Genomic DNA, 16,106 nt, shown 5'->3' with positions numbered 1-16,106 from the left:
TGGCGCTTGTCCGCATTATTTAAATGTCGAGCACTTTCTTATAGCGGTAATGCGCTATTCGTTGTACAACTTGTGTCTTTTGAACTGCGTGAGATACTCTTTGTGATGTCATTAGGGACAGGTGTCACCAAGGTGCTTGCCCGCTTTGGTTAGAATCCTCGCATCTTAAAACGGTAATGCGCCCGCCGTTGATCTTCCCAAGATCAATGGCTTAATGATATGTCAGTAAAAAGCAACCTCAACATTTGGCTTAACCAATAATATTGCAAGAAAATGGAACGTGCACTGACAGGTATTGACAACTCTAAAAAGGATTTGATGAAGTATTGACAAGCTCTAATGAGTTTTATTCTTTGTGGTGTAGTCAAGACCCGTTGTCAACAAGCGCTACATGACACGTAGGTGCTTGCCTGCTTCATTTAAAAACCATGCATCTTCACATTGCCGGCATTCGCTCATTGTCGATCTTGATGAGATCGACGGTCAACTAAAACAAACCATCATAGTTAAGATTCTTCATAAAATGCTTAAGAAAGATGACTGCAGTTAGAGCAAGCTTAATATAAAAGGTTTATTTAGCGAAAAATAATAAAGTATTCTTTGCGAAAAAGAAAACTTGGGATAAGTGTGTCCTGCTCAATTTAAAATTTGGAAATTATATTTAAAATACTTTGAGGGTTAGGGCACACAAACGAGGGTTTATAAGATTTTAGGAAATCCAACTAGGGTTTTAACAATTAATAAATTTTTTCAAATAACAACAATAGGGTTTTTCATTGTGAGGAATAAAATATCATTAAGGGTGAAAAACTAGGCCAACAACTTGGAAGTTGAACAACTATCAGTAGAGCTTGCTTATTTAAAAGGTCATTGGTAGAACCCATATTTTTAACTAGTTGATTGTCAGGTGTTGGTTTGATGATATTTGTGCAAATATCTTCCTCTAGAATACTTTCCTTCATCTTGGACTTGGGTACCAAATAGATTTTTTCTGTGATAAATGATGTCACCAACTACCTTGTATCTGTCATCCTGCACTTGACCATCTAACAGTTGGCATGCAAAAGCATTCATGGAGTATTCGACCAACAGATGTGCCTTCTAATTGAGTGGAGACCATATGGCATCGTTGGGTGTCATAGTATGATCCAAGTCCAAACTCTCAATTCTCCCAATAAGCTGGTAGAATCATTAGTTCTGATACCACTGTAATGTTCCAGTGTTGCTTCACTGCCTACAAGAGTACCTTCAGTTTATGAGACCAACAAGTAGAGACACCATACACGGTAGGAAGCCGAAGGCCACACGGAAAGAAGCTGAAGGCCGCATGAAAGGAAGCCGAAGGCCGCATGTTAGGAAAGAAAACAATTATAGGAATAAAGGAGGTGGCATAGGGGGGTTGAATTCGCTATCTGGAAAGTATAGTGAATTTCAACGTTATATGCTAGATAAGATAATATTAGAACACCAATTGCACAAGATATATGTCAAACAAGAATAGATGTTGAACATAGATATTTGCCAATTATATTCATAGACAAAGATGGTCGCTCCAGATGTGCTAGACCTGAAGCAAAGTAATACTGAGAATCGGATAGGGTGGGGGTTTAATCCCACCGAAACTGAAATAGCCAAGTAGGGAAGGTCTTCCACTTTTGAAATGACGAACAATACAAAACTCCGACAGGAATTCGCAGTGCAAAGAAATAATCCAAATTGCATACTAACAACTTCCTACATGCCACACATTAATACCCCTTCGGAGAAAACTCCAGAGGGTTTACAAAAGAATGCCGAGACGACAAACACCTACGGATAATTAATAAAAAATGGACCTCTTTATTAATTAAATCAATTCATTAATTAAGTCCTTGTGATATTATTTAATTTTTAGGATCATTTAATTAATTAACCTAACTAAAATATTTTATAAAAAATTTGGGACATTATATAAAAATATGAGACACAAAGGTTAATTAGTTTCACTTAGAGTGAGACATGTAAATAAGTTAGTTGAATATGATTGTATAAATATATGTGAGTGAAAATGAAAGATTAATTATCCGAGGGAAATTTTACATGAAAGGGGAAGCGGTAATGTGAATATGTGATCACAAGAATATTCTCAGGAAAAGAGATTGTGAAGGCAAATGATAAATATGAAAATTAAATATGTTGTTAATATATAAAATCTCCATGAAGGCCAAATAAATCATTTTCGGATGCAACTCAAAAATGTCTTCTGTAGAGAGTACTCCTTCAAGTTGACCTAATAAAGTGACTTTTAATCATGATTTATAACGTGATAATCCCCTATGGGTATTATTCATGGAAATAAAATTGAAGAATAGTGAGATGATAAAATATGTGATTAAGTACCTCATAGAAAAATGGCTAAATAAGTTTTTAGTAAATGTTGTGACGTTTTGAAATGCTCCCTTAATTATATATAAGGGAAATCAGGACCAGAGAGATAAGAAGAACAATCATAATTGCAATATATCATTGTAAAGAAACTTTAGTACATATTTATCTCTTTCCTTATAATATTCATTGGAGAAAATTATTTCTCAAAGTGTTCTAACCTATCATATTGGCTCAAGTAGCTAACATTATTTGATATTTTCCTGTATGTCGTGATTTTCTTATTTATGCTAATTTGGGTGTATACTCCACGATGGTTGGAGAAACTTATAATAACTTCGTATGATCTGCCTGCTTGATTCTCTCAATGAGAGATTAAACTCTTATAGACTAGTCATAATGATTAGGGTAAACCACTGACGCATATGGATTAAAATATTTGACAGATTCATACAAGTTGTGAATTTAAAAAGTGTTTGGCAGAATTATACAAAACCATTGAAGAAATATGTGATTGAATCTGTTGCTCAATAGAGGAAAGGCATTGATTAAGATTTCATTCTAAATTAATTAAACTATTATTTAATTCTTTTTTCAGTTATAGAAATAGGAGTAGGAAGTAGTCTTTGTGTACAATATTCTATTTCAAATATTCATGCCAATTTAGAGTAGAGGACAATTAAATTGAAGAATGTACAGTCATAATCTGATTAATCATTATAAAGGTGTACCTGCCTTGGTCTAGCAGAGCCAAAAGTGTAGGAGAGCTTGATTATTTCAATCAATCTTGTTCGTTGGCCAAGTTAGTTGTGAAACTTGATCATAGACCAGTTGAGTTTTGTTCCACTACAACATGCAAAATCAAATGCCCAATGTTTTGAGATGAAAAAATCAACTACTCAATCCTCTCTTGATTAAGGTCATCTCTCATGCTACGCTTGCAAAGTAAGAGCATGGAATGACTTCAAGGTTCCTTCTATTGTGGACAGCCGTTTAGTGAAATAATGTGATATGCTGGTAACCACATACGGGACTTGCACCATTTGTTCAAAGGATTTTATCTCCACATTTCTCAAGATTTGGCTTCACAATGTGCAAAAATATAACATCTGATTTTCCAAATTCCACTTCAGCTCAAACTTAAAATTCTACTTCTACTTCTATCTATGAATGCAAGGAATCACAGATGGACTTGGACTCTACTAGATGTAGCTTAATCAGCGACTCCACCCTAGTGCAAGCTTCTAAGAAATACACAAATGGTTTTCACATCAATGTCTCCTCTTGAATCCCATCAAATGGATGCAAACTAAAGATTGAATATTGATTGAAGTAAAGTGCTTTCAATCATCAACTCACCACACAAGGAGCACTTACAATCAACAAGAGGCTGGTGGCCCAGAATTGTCGAATCAATCAAGTAAATATCCACAATCTCTTTCATTCCACTAACTATTTCAACATAAAATAAATCCTAATCTAAGTGGGCTCGTTAATGGGTGTTTGAGAGTTGATTCTTTGTCTCATCAGATACCTCGTGTAAAGTGGAGCCGCCTGAACCAGGATGGACAAAAATAATTTTGATGGGGCCTCCAAGGGAAACCTGGGTCCCTTGGGAGTTTGTGTAGTTGCCAGGTTGGAAGATGGAGTATTTTGGCATTCTGTGCAAAGAGGGTGGGGGATGGCATGATTAATCAAGCTTAGTGTCTTGCTGTTATCGAAGTGGTTTTGTTGGGCGTGAAATTGGGCATACAAATGCTGTGTCTCGAGGGGGATTCTCAGATTGGAGTGAACAACATTGCTGAAGGGAATTTGGAGACATGGTATCTAGACAAATATATCAAACAAATCAGAACCTTGCTTAGTGAAGTGGATGAAATCAAAACCACCCATGTGCCAAGAGAAGCTAACTCCCTAGTTGACAAACTTTCTAATGTGGGGGTGGCAAGATCTTTGCTAGAAAATTTTGAAATAATAGAAGATTTCTATAATATCCCACCTTCGGATTTGGACATGTGATCAATCTAAGTTTGATATTGGTAATCATTTAAGTAATTTGGGGGGTGGAGTTCAGTGCAATTGGCATGTATGAGGAGGCTTCAATATGCGGGGCAATTGTGATAGAGCGTAGGGAGTCGAGCCTTCAAGAGGCTTTGTGGCAGTCTTTTTATTGAAACCACTGTTCATTTGGCAGCATCAAGATAGAGCTTTTCCATTGAGTGGCTTGCAGTGATTTGGTATAGCTGAAAGGAGGACAACTTTTCATTGTAAACCATGGGCCAAATTCCTTCTTTTGTTAGGCCAATCTCTATCAAACGACTCTGAAATGTCGTCAAGTTGGATCAGAGGATTTTTGGGAAGCATTATTTCTGGTTTTTGGAACACAATTGGAGACTATGTTCCAATTTGGATATATCTTCACTATTTTTGGCACTGGGCCTGATGGTGGCTGAGTCGAAAGAGGAGGTTTGGTGGGTGGTTAGGGATTGCATGGAACCCAAATGGGTTGGAGGCGTTGAAGGAATTATCAATAGGGATGAGCTAGGAATTGGGATTCATATGTTTGATGGCCCCTGATGCCTCATTGGGGGTGGACTTGGATAATTGCAACCCCTCATTATTTGGTGCTCTGCCGATCCTGCTGAAGTACATTTTCCTTTTGCCCATTCGGGTTGGTGTAAGTTGCTGGGTTTTTTGGATACCCATGGTCAATCTCGTCTAGGGCACTTGGAGAAGACGAGTCATAGGAGGAAAGTAACCCCTATGAAGTTAACTGCTCCCGTTGATGATAGCGATCATCCCCTGGTTTGATGTCAACTTCTTAGGAAGCGTTGTGGTGGTGTTGGTATGGTTGATGTCATGGGGGTGGTGGGTGATTGGTTCCTCTTTGGCGTGGATGTTTTGTTCTTGTAGGATCAAGGTGCTACTTCGGAGGGCATTGGTGCTTATAGTGGTGGGGTGGCTATGTGTGGGGGTGCCATGGATGAGTTCCCAAACTTCACTCCAGAGCAAGCGACTGGCTGGTTTAGATAAGTGCGTGGTGATTGTGGTCAATTTTGGCATGATTGTTTGTAATCTTTTTTTTGTAAATTGACCCAAGCAATGTAATCAGTGTATTTGGTGGGCTTGGGTAGGTCGATTTCTAGGGGCTTCTGGGTGTTGATGAAGATAGCTACATAGTGGCATTTCTAGGGGCTTCTGGGTGTTGATGAAGATAGCTACATAGTGGCATTTCCTTTATGTAATATTTTCTCTATTAATACAAAAACTTTATTACCGGTGAAAAATATTCCTAATCTAAGTGAGAGATGTAGATAACCATATAATACTCCAAAATGATCATATATATCCACCATGAAGACCAAAAATAAATAAAGAACAATTTTGGTAGCACTTCGGCAACAATTCTCCAACATAATCCCTCTTACTCTAGGCTAAAACTAATGTGTTACAAATGAGGAGTTCTTGGCCTTTTATAGTATTCCCCAATAGGAGTGGCCAAGATTGATTTGAAATCAAAGACCATGATTAATCCACATAAGCCCTAATGAGGGTTTCTATAACTACCTACTACAAATATTAGATGCCCACCCAATTACAATTAGGCACTATCATGTCGACCAATAGAAAAGTTACATATCTTTTCAAGTGCCAATGAGAAAATTTCAAATTTATAACAATTGGATAAGGATAAACGACACATGGACCAATGAGAAGAGAACCCATTTCCTTGGGAAATCTGTTCCTTATCCTCATCCTCTTTCACATTCAATGTATCTAGAGATAATCTCATCAAATGGACTCCATGTGACACTTGACATGTTTTTATTGATTGAGGATATGACTGCCACCTCAACGCACTCATCCTGCAAGGCAAGCAACCACTTGTAAATAATTGCAAAATATTAAATGATAATTTCAGTAAGACTTAGAAAATTATTACAAACTTGATACAACCTAGAAATTTTTATCATAATGAGTAATAACCACTTGTAAATTATCAATGTTCGAGGCTCATTGTTCTAAGATTGGGTTGCTACTCCAAGGCTTGAGATGGGATGATGCTTCCTACGTAGCCTTGAGATGAGATGATAATTTAGATGTATGAAAAACAGCCCAGCCTTGAGATAAGACACAAATTTCATGGTAAGGAAAAGGAGGCTCAGCCCTGAAATAAGACGCAACAAATAAAGTAGAGGTAAGGAAAGAAGGCTCAACTCCAAGATGAGACGAAAATTACATGGGTAAAAAATCAAGTCCCAGCTCATAGATGAGACACAAATAGCATGGGTAGAAAATCATGTCCCAACTCAAAGATGAGACAAAAATTACATGGGTAGAATATCAAGTCTCATCTCCTAAAAAGTTTATACTTAGCCAAATTTCAGCTCTTCTTTTAACGCCACTCTCTATTTTGTTCCATCTCCTAGACTTGGCCAAACTTAGCCAAACTACTCCCACTTCGATGCTTCAACAATTTTCCTTAGTTTTCCCAAATTTTACATTTAGTCAAATATTGCCATTTTTGCTCAATTTTCCCCTTTTAACACTCGGAGGCTTCCTACATTCTGCCAAACTCACTCCAACACAGCCTACCAGCAAAAAGAAGGGGTCACCATTTGCAATGGGGCAATGGTGTGAAAACCTCACAACAGGACCTTGGCATAGTCTGAGGGTTTTACAATCTGTTGATTTGGGAACCAACAAATATGATGTCTCAATGGTTGGTAAGGTGTAACCAAAATATGCCAAACAATATTTTGGGTAATCAGAATGTCTCAATGAGTAATCAAACAAACAATGCAGGAAGCATTTCTCCAATCAGCAAATTAACAAAGAAAGGCAGCCTATAGCAGCAGGCCCAAACACTTTTTCAAGGCCCTTACATTTAGAAAGAAGCCTTGCAGATTGTTAATAAGAGTCTCTACCTTTGGTGGATGAGTCAAGGCATGTCTACGTGGAGTCTGACCCTTCCTGAGCTACGGAAGAACAATTGGACTTTTCACGAGTTTATGGATCAAAAGAAGAGGAGTGGAGGAAGAGCTGATTACAAAGGATCAGCAGTTCAAAAAGACCTAATATATGATTTGGGTAAGGTCATGCTTGATTGCTTTGATGGGAGTGACAGCTGTTCAGCTAGAGCTTGGGTGCATACGTTAGATAATTATTTAGCTCTAGAATCCATGGTTGAAGATGAGGCAATTAAGTTTACCACTTTACATTTGGATGAAGTTGCACAAGAGTGGTGGTATCAGGGACTCACTAATTTGGGTCATAGAGAAATCACCACCTATGATGAGTTTACTACCAAACTCATTTACAGATTTGTTAAGGAGGACCCTAAGGTGCTTTTTAGGAGCTTGCATAGTTGAAGAAGCATGGTACAGTGGATGCATACATGGCAGAGTTTGAGACGCTTAGTGTTATTGTTTTAGGGGTTACAGAGAGGAAATTGATGGTGTTGTTTAGTGAGAGACTTATGGAGCCACTTAAGGGGCAAAATAAGGAATTTGATCCTGCATCCTTGCAATAAGCAATGGAGAATGTAAGGAGTATGGAGTTTGCTGCCCCAAGAAACAAGTTCTCATAAAAAAATGTCCAACATGAAAAGTGTAAAAAACATTATAATAGAGAAATTGTTCAGCCCATAGAGTCCTCTTCAAAGAGGATGTTAGATGAATATAGAAGAGACTTAAGGAAGAAAAATCTTCATTACACATGCAAGGAACCATGGACCCTGATCGTTAAGTGTGTGGACAGGGGAAAGAACCGTAAATTGGAGTCATATTCAATTGATAAATCAGAATCAGAAATCTTAGAACAACAGAGTGAAACAAAGGATAGTGAGGAAGAAAAGTTAGAAGAAGAGTCTGGTGGGGATAAGAAAGGTGAAGGTGTCCTTGCTAAACTCGCTATTTTTAAAAGGACTGATATGCTAAAAGTTGAGGCATATTGAAAGCGCAGCCCATTGTAGCACTCACTGATACTGGTACAACACATAATTCCATCCATGAGAAGATAGTAGCACAAAGAGGGCTAGAAACTACAAGGCTTAATGGCTTAAGAGTTATGACAGCAAATGGTCACAGTATGACTTGCATGGGGATGATTCCTCTTGTGAATCACTAGAAAGTCAATGATGATTTCTACGTGGGGAAAACTTGAGGCTTAGAGGTTGTTCTTGCTATGTACTGGCCTTGATCTCTTGGCAAGGTCACCTTGAAGCTCAATGATATGGAGCTGAAACTTCATTGAGGTCATAAGAAGGTTGCGTTAAGCGGAATGACACAAGAAGGAACCTATAATGCTATATGCCAAATGATGCAAGGTATATCTAATCATGTGTTTGTCACCAAGCCACAACAAGAAGGTAATGATAGATTTCAGATTTTGGATAATCCTTTGTTTGACACGGATACAGACTTTGCATTTCACAATCCTTCTTTTGAGTTGCATCATGATGGTTTAGAGGAAGAACATGTTCTTCATGAAAGTTTTTTTCCTATGATGAGCCAATATGGTTGTGACCAATTTGGAATGAAGAATGATATTTTGAATTTAGCACAAGGAGGTGAACACTTTGGTGGCTTAGAGTTTGATAGACCTTGGGGTGTTGGAACATTGTTTGGGCCCATAATTGCTTGTATGGGATGATTGAAATCAAAGATGATGGGAGACACATAGTATGGGAGGTCATAGATCCTAGAGGGGAAAGAAATGTTCCGGGAGTGCACCCTAGCTGGACCCATGGTTGGACTGGACCAGGACCGGTATTTAGTGTGAACTGGACCGGTTTGGGGCTTGGGACCAGAGAACCCAATATCTTAGATATAAACCAATAATTTGTAAAGAAACCAAAGTTTTTGATTGGACACTAGCAAATAATCATTTGTTAACAAATACTGAATCCATTATTGAATTGTCGAGACTAATAAAACCCAAGATACAATGACAGTTCTAGGTGATCCACCAAAGCCTGAGCAGTCCTCTCTTATAGGGTTCTAGTCGAGGGATCAATCTAGATATAGTAATTCCATTTTCTGCTTGGTGGTATACTCAAAGGTATTCTCTGCCCCTTTCAAAAGATTTTTACTCTGAACTTGGGCATTGCCCATTTCTTATAGAAGTGAAATTTTAGGATGGAAGTTTTGAATAGCTACTCCTGGGGGGAACTTCATTTCAGCACCCAGGGCTTCCAAGGGACTGATCTGCAGTGGCAGTTTGACACTTCTTTGTTGTTCACAGACTTGAAAGGAATTATATATCCAGCTTAAGTGTGTGACTAGATCGACAACATATGTTCTTGTTGCATAAGATTTCTGGATTCAACTGTGTGAAATAGTGTTTTCGTCAAGGTTTATAAATTACACATCATCTTTTCTATTCAGCTGTTCTCTAGTTTTTAAATGTGGATCATGGAGTGTGATCCAAAACTATTTTGTACAGTTGAATCTAGAAATCTTATGCAACAAATATCATCGATTGTGAAAATTTGATGAATTAATTTCTTTTCAACATTTTAGCTTTGTTTTTCCTTTTCATTGACTCAGATAATTATTAGATATATTGTATCTTGGTAAGTAACGATTCATACCAGAAGGAATGACATTACTATGATCCATACAAGAAAATAACTCAATTGACAAACCTATAAAACAATAAGACTAATAGTATCCAAAACAATGTAATTCTGCCAACAGCATTAACATCTCTCCTTACCCACAATGATATGGATAAGGTAACTAGCAGAAGGACAACAACAGTGTTGGGTAGCTAAGGCTGGGCCGTGTGAATCATCTGGGATATGGGTATCAGAAGATATTGAATTTATTAGTCCCTGCCTTATATAAGGCAGGGAACTAATGTTCCCATTTGCCCTCCAACCTCTAGGATATTAATTTTTTCAGGACAGAATTCTATTGTTGTTTGAAACAAAGGTTTTGGATCAAATATTATTTTATTCATTTATCATAATCTAATTTTCTAATTGTGATTGGCTCGGGAGGAATTTCCTGGACAAAAATGGTATTTTTGCAATTGAAAAAATGGAAAAAATGCCATCTTGATAAGTACAAAATTAAAGGTTGTCAAGATGCATTTATTGGAGGAATAATCGAACTCAGACAAACTACTAATTGCCGCTTTTTTAAAATAAAAAATCTTCTTCAACCTTCTGGGAGTTTCTTTTTTTTGTACTATCCAGAAATGGGAAGGAAACAAATTAAATGGCTGAATACCCCTCTTAGCTGTAACAAAAGCAACTCTCAAATACAATTCAATGCTCCGTGTGGTAAATTAGAATAAATTATAGAATGTAATTAATTTAGCAACCAGTAAATTGGTTATCAAAATACTGTCACATCCATTATCAGCGTCTGAAGAAGCCTATGCCAAAAATAATATTTCTTAGTTGCTATAATTATATTTTATAAGAAAAAATAACTGTGTCAGTTAATAAAGAGATATATAGGATGCAATATTATTATTATTATAATATTGTAACTTGGATATACAATGACATTACAGTTATATTTATTATAGTTAATAATATGCATAATTTATAGATAAATATTTATTTAATTGATTGTAATGTTTGATAATCTTTGATTTCAATATTTTATAATTTACTTATTGTTTTAGAAATTAATTTTCAGATTTGATATGTATTATATGATGTTTTGATTTTAATATTTTTTACTTCTTCATTCTTATTCTATTTTAAATTTTAGAACTAATTAGTATGACAAAAAATTTAATTTCAATTTTAACTTGATTATCAATATCTATATGTATAAATTATTTGACTTTAGTCTGCATTAAAAATTCTATAATAAATATTTTATAAATTTATTTTTGTTATTAAATATTGTAATCTGTCTTATTTAGCCGCCCTCTCCAAAAGGCAGGGACTCCAGCTCACCAAGAGCTCTTGTTATCTAAAAGAGCAATTGGCTTAGATTGGAGTTATTTAATATGGTTGAAGAAAAATAGGACTGACAGAATTGTAAGTAGATCCAGCCAGATTTGGTAACCATGCTTGGCAAGATCACGATGAAATCATAGTTTTGCGATATGGATAATTGTGCTAGGAATTAGTGCATAGCTTGTATGTTATTTTGTTTTGAGAGATTTATTCATGATAGTAAACTGGATCATTATTTGAACTTAGGATTCATCCTAATGTAGATGGCTGTTGTCTGGCAGGATGAGAGAGCTTCATGGAAAATGTCCGAAAGAGATGGATTCATACTCAGGATGTATGAACTATTATGGCAATGAATTTGAATTGTGCAGAAGAGAGCAAAAACATTTTGAATGTGCCTGCCCTTTGAATGAATAATTAAACTTTTGTATACAAGAATAGGAAATATTTTCTTTCAAGCAGATGAAACCATGCACAAAGCAATTCGTGAATTGCTAATCATTTTTCTGTCCAAAACAATTTTCTTTAATTGACCAACATTTTGATAATTCTGATATCTTGTTTCAAATAGATTGATTGGGCTTGTGAATGCTAATCATTTTTCCATCCAAAACAATTGTCTTTAATTGACCAACATTTTGATATTTTTTTTCAAATAGGTTGATTGAGCTAGTGAATACAAAGTGTATTTATGGATATATTATATTAGGCCACATTGCTTGAGCTTGTTTCACATTTGTGGGCCTAGGAACATTAGTTGCGATATTTTAGGGACAGAATCGGATCGTCCATAGTTCTTTAAAAGTACAGACAGTTATTAAATTCAATAATTCATGGTAAGACAAAATGGTTGCCTGGCTAATAGTTTCGTAGAAGAGTAAATGATCTGTAAGAGTACATAAGTAATCAATTGTGATAAATAGGTGCGATAAACATATACAATAAATTATGTAAATTTAATTATAAAACACTTGTTAACATAATGATTGGTGACTTCACTTGACCAATGCCTATAACTCAATGTAGAATTTTTAAATTTCCAATATATGATATGAAAAATCAAACTTCTGAACGTTGTACGTGAAAGTTTAAAAGCGAGCTGTGCATTATATTCAAGGTATGCATTAGGTTTGTAATTTCTCTTAATATGCTTGAAGCGGTTGATATTGCAATGGTTGAAGCATGTACACCAGCTTTTTTGTTTTGTTTTGGTAATTAATGACGTAACGTAATTGGGGTAAGTAATATATTTTCTATTTAAATTTGATGATATATAATATGAGTTTTTACCAATTTTCATCTGCATTCTTCGATAGAGGCTATATAAGGTTTTTTCTTGTTTCCCACACTTCTCAGCTTTTAGGTGCATGGGTGATTTAGGGTAAAGTGGCCTTTTAAATTTCAGCATTCAAATTCAAATTTGGAGATGATTCAATCCATCCAATTATTGTGTTGACCTCGTGTGAAATGTTTCATTTGTGATCGTCGGAGTTGTACTTAAAAATGGATGACCTTTTTGAGACATAAAAACACGTTCATTAAGTTGCAATGGTTACATCGATAATTAGATATGTTGTGTGTTATATATCATTGGACAATGGTAAAAAAGTCTGGAGAATTTGAAATTGCTTTTGTTAAGAATAATTAGTTTGAAGATAGTTTTGATGTAAGAGAAAGTAAAAGAAAAATTTGGATATGAAAAATTATGATTGACATTGGGAAAGTTATGTGAAATGTTGGTGCAATACAAAATATTTACACCCCATTTAAAATAGCCTTTTATTTATATTTGAAACTGTCTTTGTAATGTATGCCATGTTTTCAAAACTTGCAACTCAAGGGTACACAAAATTATGAGGTGCTAAGATTAGTTTTGAAAATTTGAGAGAAATTATTAGTTGTGTGATGTGAGGAAGATATGTGTGATATCTTCATACCTTGATTTGTTAGAGAGATTTGTTGCAATTGGGATTCCTCTTTTTTCATTATACCCGTGTACGAGTTATTTTGTATTTTTGAGTATCTCTCTCAAGAGATCACCAGTTAAATGAGGTCATTTAACGAGTTGACTTTGGACATGGTTGTGAACGTTAGGTCTTACCTCCCTATTTTGCCGACGTTAGTTGTTTCTTTTTGTAGTGTTAGTCATTGAGATTTGTGTATGGTTATATCCCATGCCATTGTGGGTGGCATTTGCCTTCAATTACCTAGTGATATTGGAACTATCGGTACAATTTTGGGGTCATTTTGGTTCCATGGTGGCCTTTGGTAATTTTTGATCCTTGCTACAACATACATTGGAACATAAAGTGGTTTGAAACTAGGGTTATAAACAATGTCAAGTACTTCGTAAAGGTATCCATTTACAAGCCTTGCTTATGTCCATATGTTTGTTATTAGCATGATGCTATGATCTTTGCAAGTAGTACGTACTTTTCAAGATGTCCATCACCGATTGCGTTGTCTACTATGCTTCAAGTACTTGTGGCAATACTTATCACAACTAGAATGTTTAACAATTTCAACATCCTTCTATTGTTCATCTTGACTCAGTCATTGTTAGCAAATAGGTGCATTGATTTGTCAAATTCTTTTGTTTTGTTTGATATAACATGTTTTTCTGTACGAGTCATCAAGAACTGCCAATCTTTTTGTTGTGGCTTTGCTTTTTATATATTATGTAATACATGATGAGATTGTGCATGTGTTATATTTTCACCATGTCAAAATTTTGTTTGGAAGGTGACAATTATTGTGAATTGCTCCCACAATGTCTTGGGGTGTGCATGCTTTGTGTAGATAGGCTTGTCCATCATGGGTGGTAACTATGTAACGCCACCTACCAAGATTACAAAAGACACCATTGAAGCATAGGTGTTGATTTTGTGGAAGTGTTTGACGTAGTCTATTGTCCTCTTTTAATGGAAACTTTGACCTATGAAGCTCATTTCATCAATAAGATCGTATTTGATATCCTTTAATTTCTTTTAGAATATTGTCAATGCTTGTTGCAATGGTTGCATTTCTTTAATAGGAATCCTAAGCACTAAATGTATAGTTGATTCACGCATGTTGAATGCAACAACTCTTGTGGGAGCTGGTGTGAGAAGTTGGCTTTTTGGTTGCAATATCTTTACTATTGAGTGCATTTCTTATGCATGATATTAAGTAGGATTTTCTTGTACCGACTATTCCTCGAATTATCATGTAAAGTGGTTTGGCAGATGGGCACTTGTGGTTTGTAATTACCTAGATGTCAAAGTTGGACAGAATATGGTCTCATCTTGACCACACCTTATTTTCATTAATGAATTATATTGCTGTTTCAAATAAGTGTTTGGGGTACCATAATCTGATCCCATTTGTGGTTGGTATCAAACTCATGCCTGCCAAGCATATCAAGTTCATTTAGGGTGATATTATTTGAGGACACCATTTGTGAAAACAATTCTCATTCGTTCATCTCTATCATGTCCCTCATGTTTGCGTAGTTATTGTTCTTTTCTTCTGAGATTGTGATGAAGGGTGCTCCCTTTAATACCATAAAAACATAATAGAAACAAAGAAACAATAGCAATCTACGAGAACAAAATATGGACTTCTTATTATCACTACAAATGTGGAATTATAGAAATCAGAATTACAATATGCTAACCCAAATGGGCATCTTCATTACAATAATCTACAAGACAAAGCTGCAAACTATCACCCAGAGCTGTCTTAGACAATTTCGAAACTTCCTTAGTTCTAGACGTTCAAATTTAATACCTAGGGCTGACGAATCCTAACAATACATATAGAGTCAGTCAAATACAACTTTGACATTTATTTTAGAAAGTTTGGGTAGCCCAACTTTGGAAGGCCATAACTCTTGAACTGTTGGTTTGATTGGCTATTATAACCACTTTCTAGAAACTTCAACTTCTGATCTACAAGCTTGGAGTGGCGCAAGTACTAATTCATTGAGTTTTCGGGCCTCATCCAGGGCCTCTAAGGCCTTCAAAATTGAGCTTGAAGTTTTCATACCAAAATTACACCAAAAATCTACAATAACTTCACAAATACATATAATCTAGCCATGAAACTCCATAGACAAGTTGATATATCTAAAATGCACCTTCACCTCTAAAACTAGAATATTTTGAGCTCGTATGACTGACTTACTAAGTAGCAAGCCTATGTAGACAACTCTGCATTAAGACAACCCTTATTGAAACAACTGAAAGGAAATATTGTTGGGTGATGCAATATTGCTCTTACACCCAGGATGCTCCTGCATTAGACACTTGTGGTAATTTGAGAAGTGACCTTGTCACGTCTCAAGTATTAAGAGGAAAATCAAGACGGTTAACCTCCTCCTTTGCTAGCCATGATGAATCTTCTACTGGTTTCCCTTTCCATTTGACCAGGTATTCTTTATGAGTTTTGTTCCTTGTACTTTTTCCAACACAACTGTCCAATATCTCCTCAATCTCTTTTGTAGCTAAACTAGTTGCTGAAATACTCCACTGCACTTTTGCAACTTCATCCCCATCACCTCCTTCATGGTACTCTATCAAATCTGAAATATTAAATACTGGTGAAATATTCAATTCAGTAGGCAACTCCACTTCATAGGCATTTCCAAAATCATGCCTTTTCACTACCTTGCGTGGTCCAAACTTCTTCATTTTCAACTTATATGTATCCACTGGAAAGCACTCCTTTTGCAAATGAACTACAACTTCATCTCCAATCTAAAACTTCTTATACCTCTTTTTCATGTTTGCCTTAGCCTTATACTATGTTTCATCTTTATAATGTGCTTCCTCACCTCCTC

General features: G+C 35.8%; 1 protein-coding gene across 2 annotated transcripts in view; it reads left to right on the top strand.

The window, feature by feature from the left end:
- The window catches only part of LOC149562475 (NADH dehydrogenase [ubiquinone] 1 alpha subcomplex subunit 8-A-like), a 66,238-nt gene extending 54,403 nt beyond the window's left edge, over positions 1 to 11,835 (top strand). Inside the window, exons 2-3 of one of the 2 annotated variants that reach the window (XM_089825957.1) lie at positions 11,251 to 11,368; positions 11,569 to 11,778. In XM_089825957.1, the coding sequence (XP_089682083.1) occupies positions 11,251 to 11,368; positions 11,569 to 11,643 (193 nt within the window). In that variant the 3' untranslated portion in view covers positions 11,644 to 11,778. Of the gene's footprint in view, positions 1 to 11,250; positions 11,369 to 11,568 lie in introns of both variants that reach the window. The other variant, XM_089825958.1, reaches the window with a different exon arrangement.
- The last annotated feature ends 4,271 nt before the right edge of the window (positions 11,836 to 16,106 follow it).

Source organism: Cupressus sempervirens, chromosome 4, assembly GCF_028749045.1.
Source record: "Cupressus sempervirens isolate cs-2001-9-10 chromosome 4, ASM2874904v1, whole genome shotgun sequence".
In the NCBI taxonomy this organism is placed as follows: domain Eukaryota; kingdom Viridiplantae; phylum Streptophyta; class Pinopsida; order Cupressales; family Cupressaceae; genus Cupressus; species Cupressus sempervirens.
The sequence above is the reverse complement of the archived record's forward strand: the minus strand, read 5'-3'. Positions and strand labels throughout refer to the sequence as shown.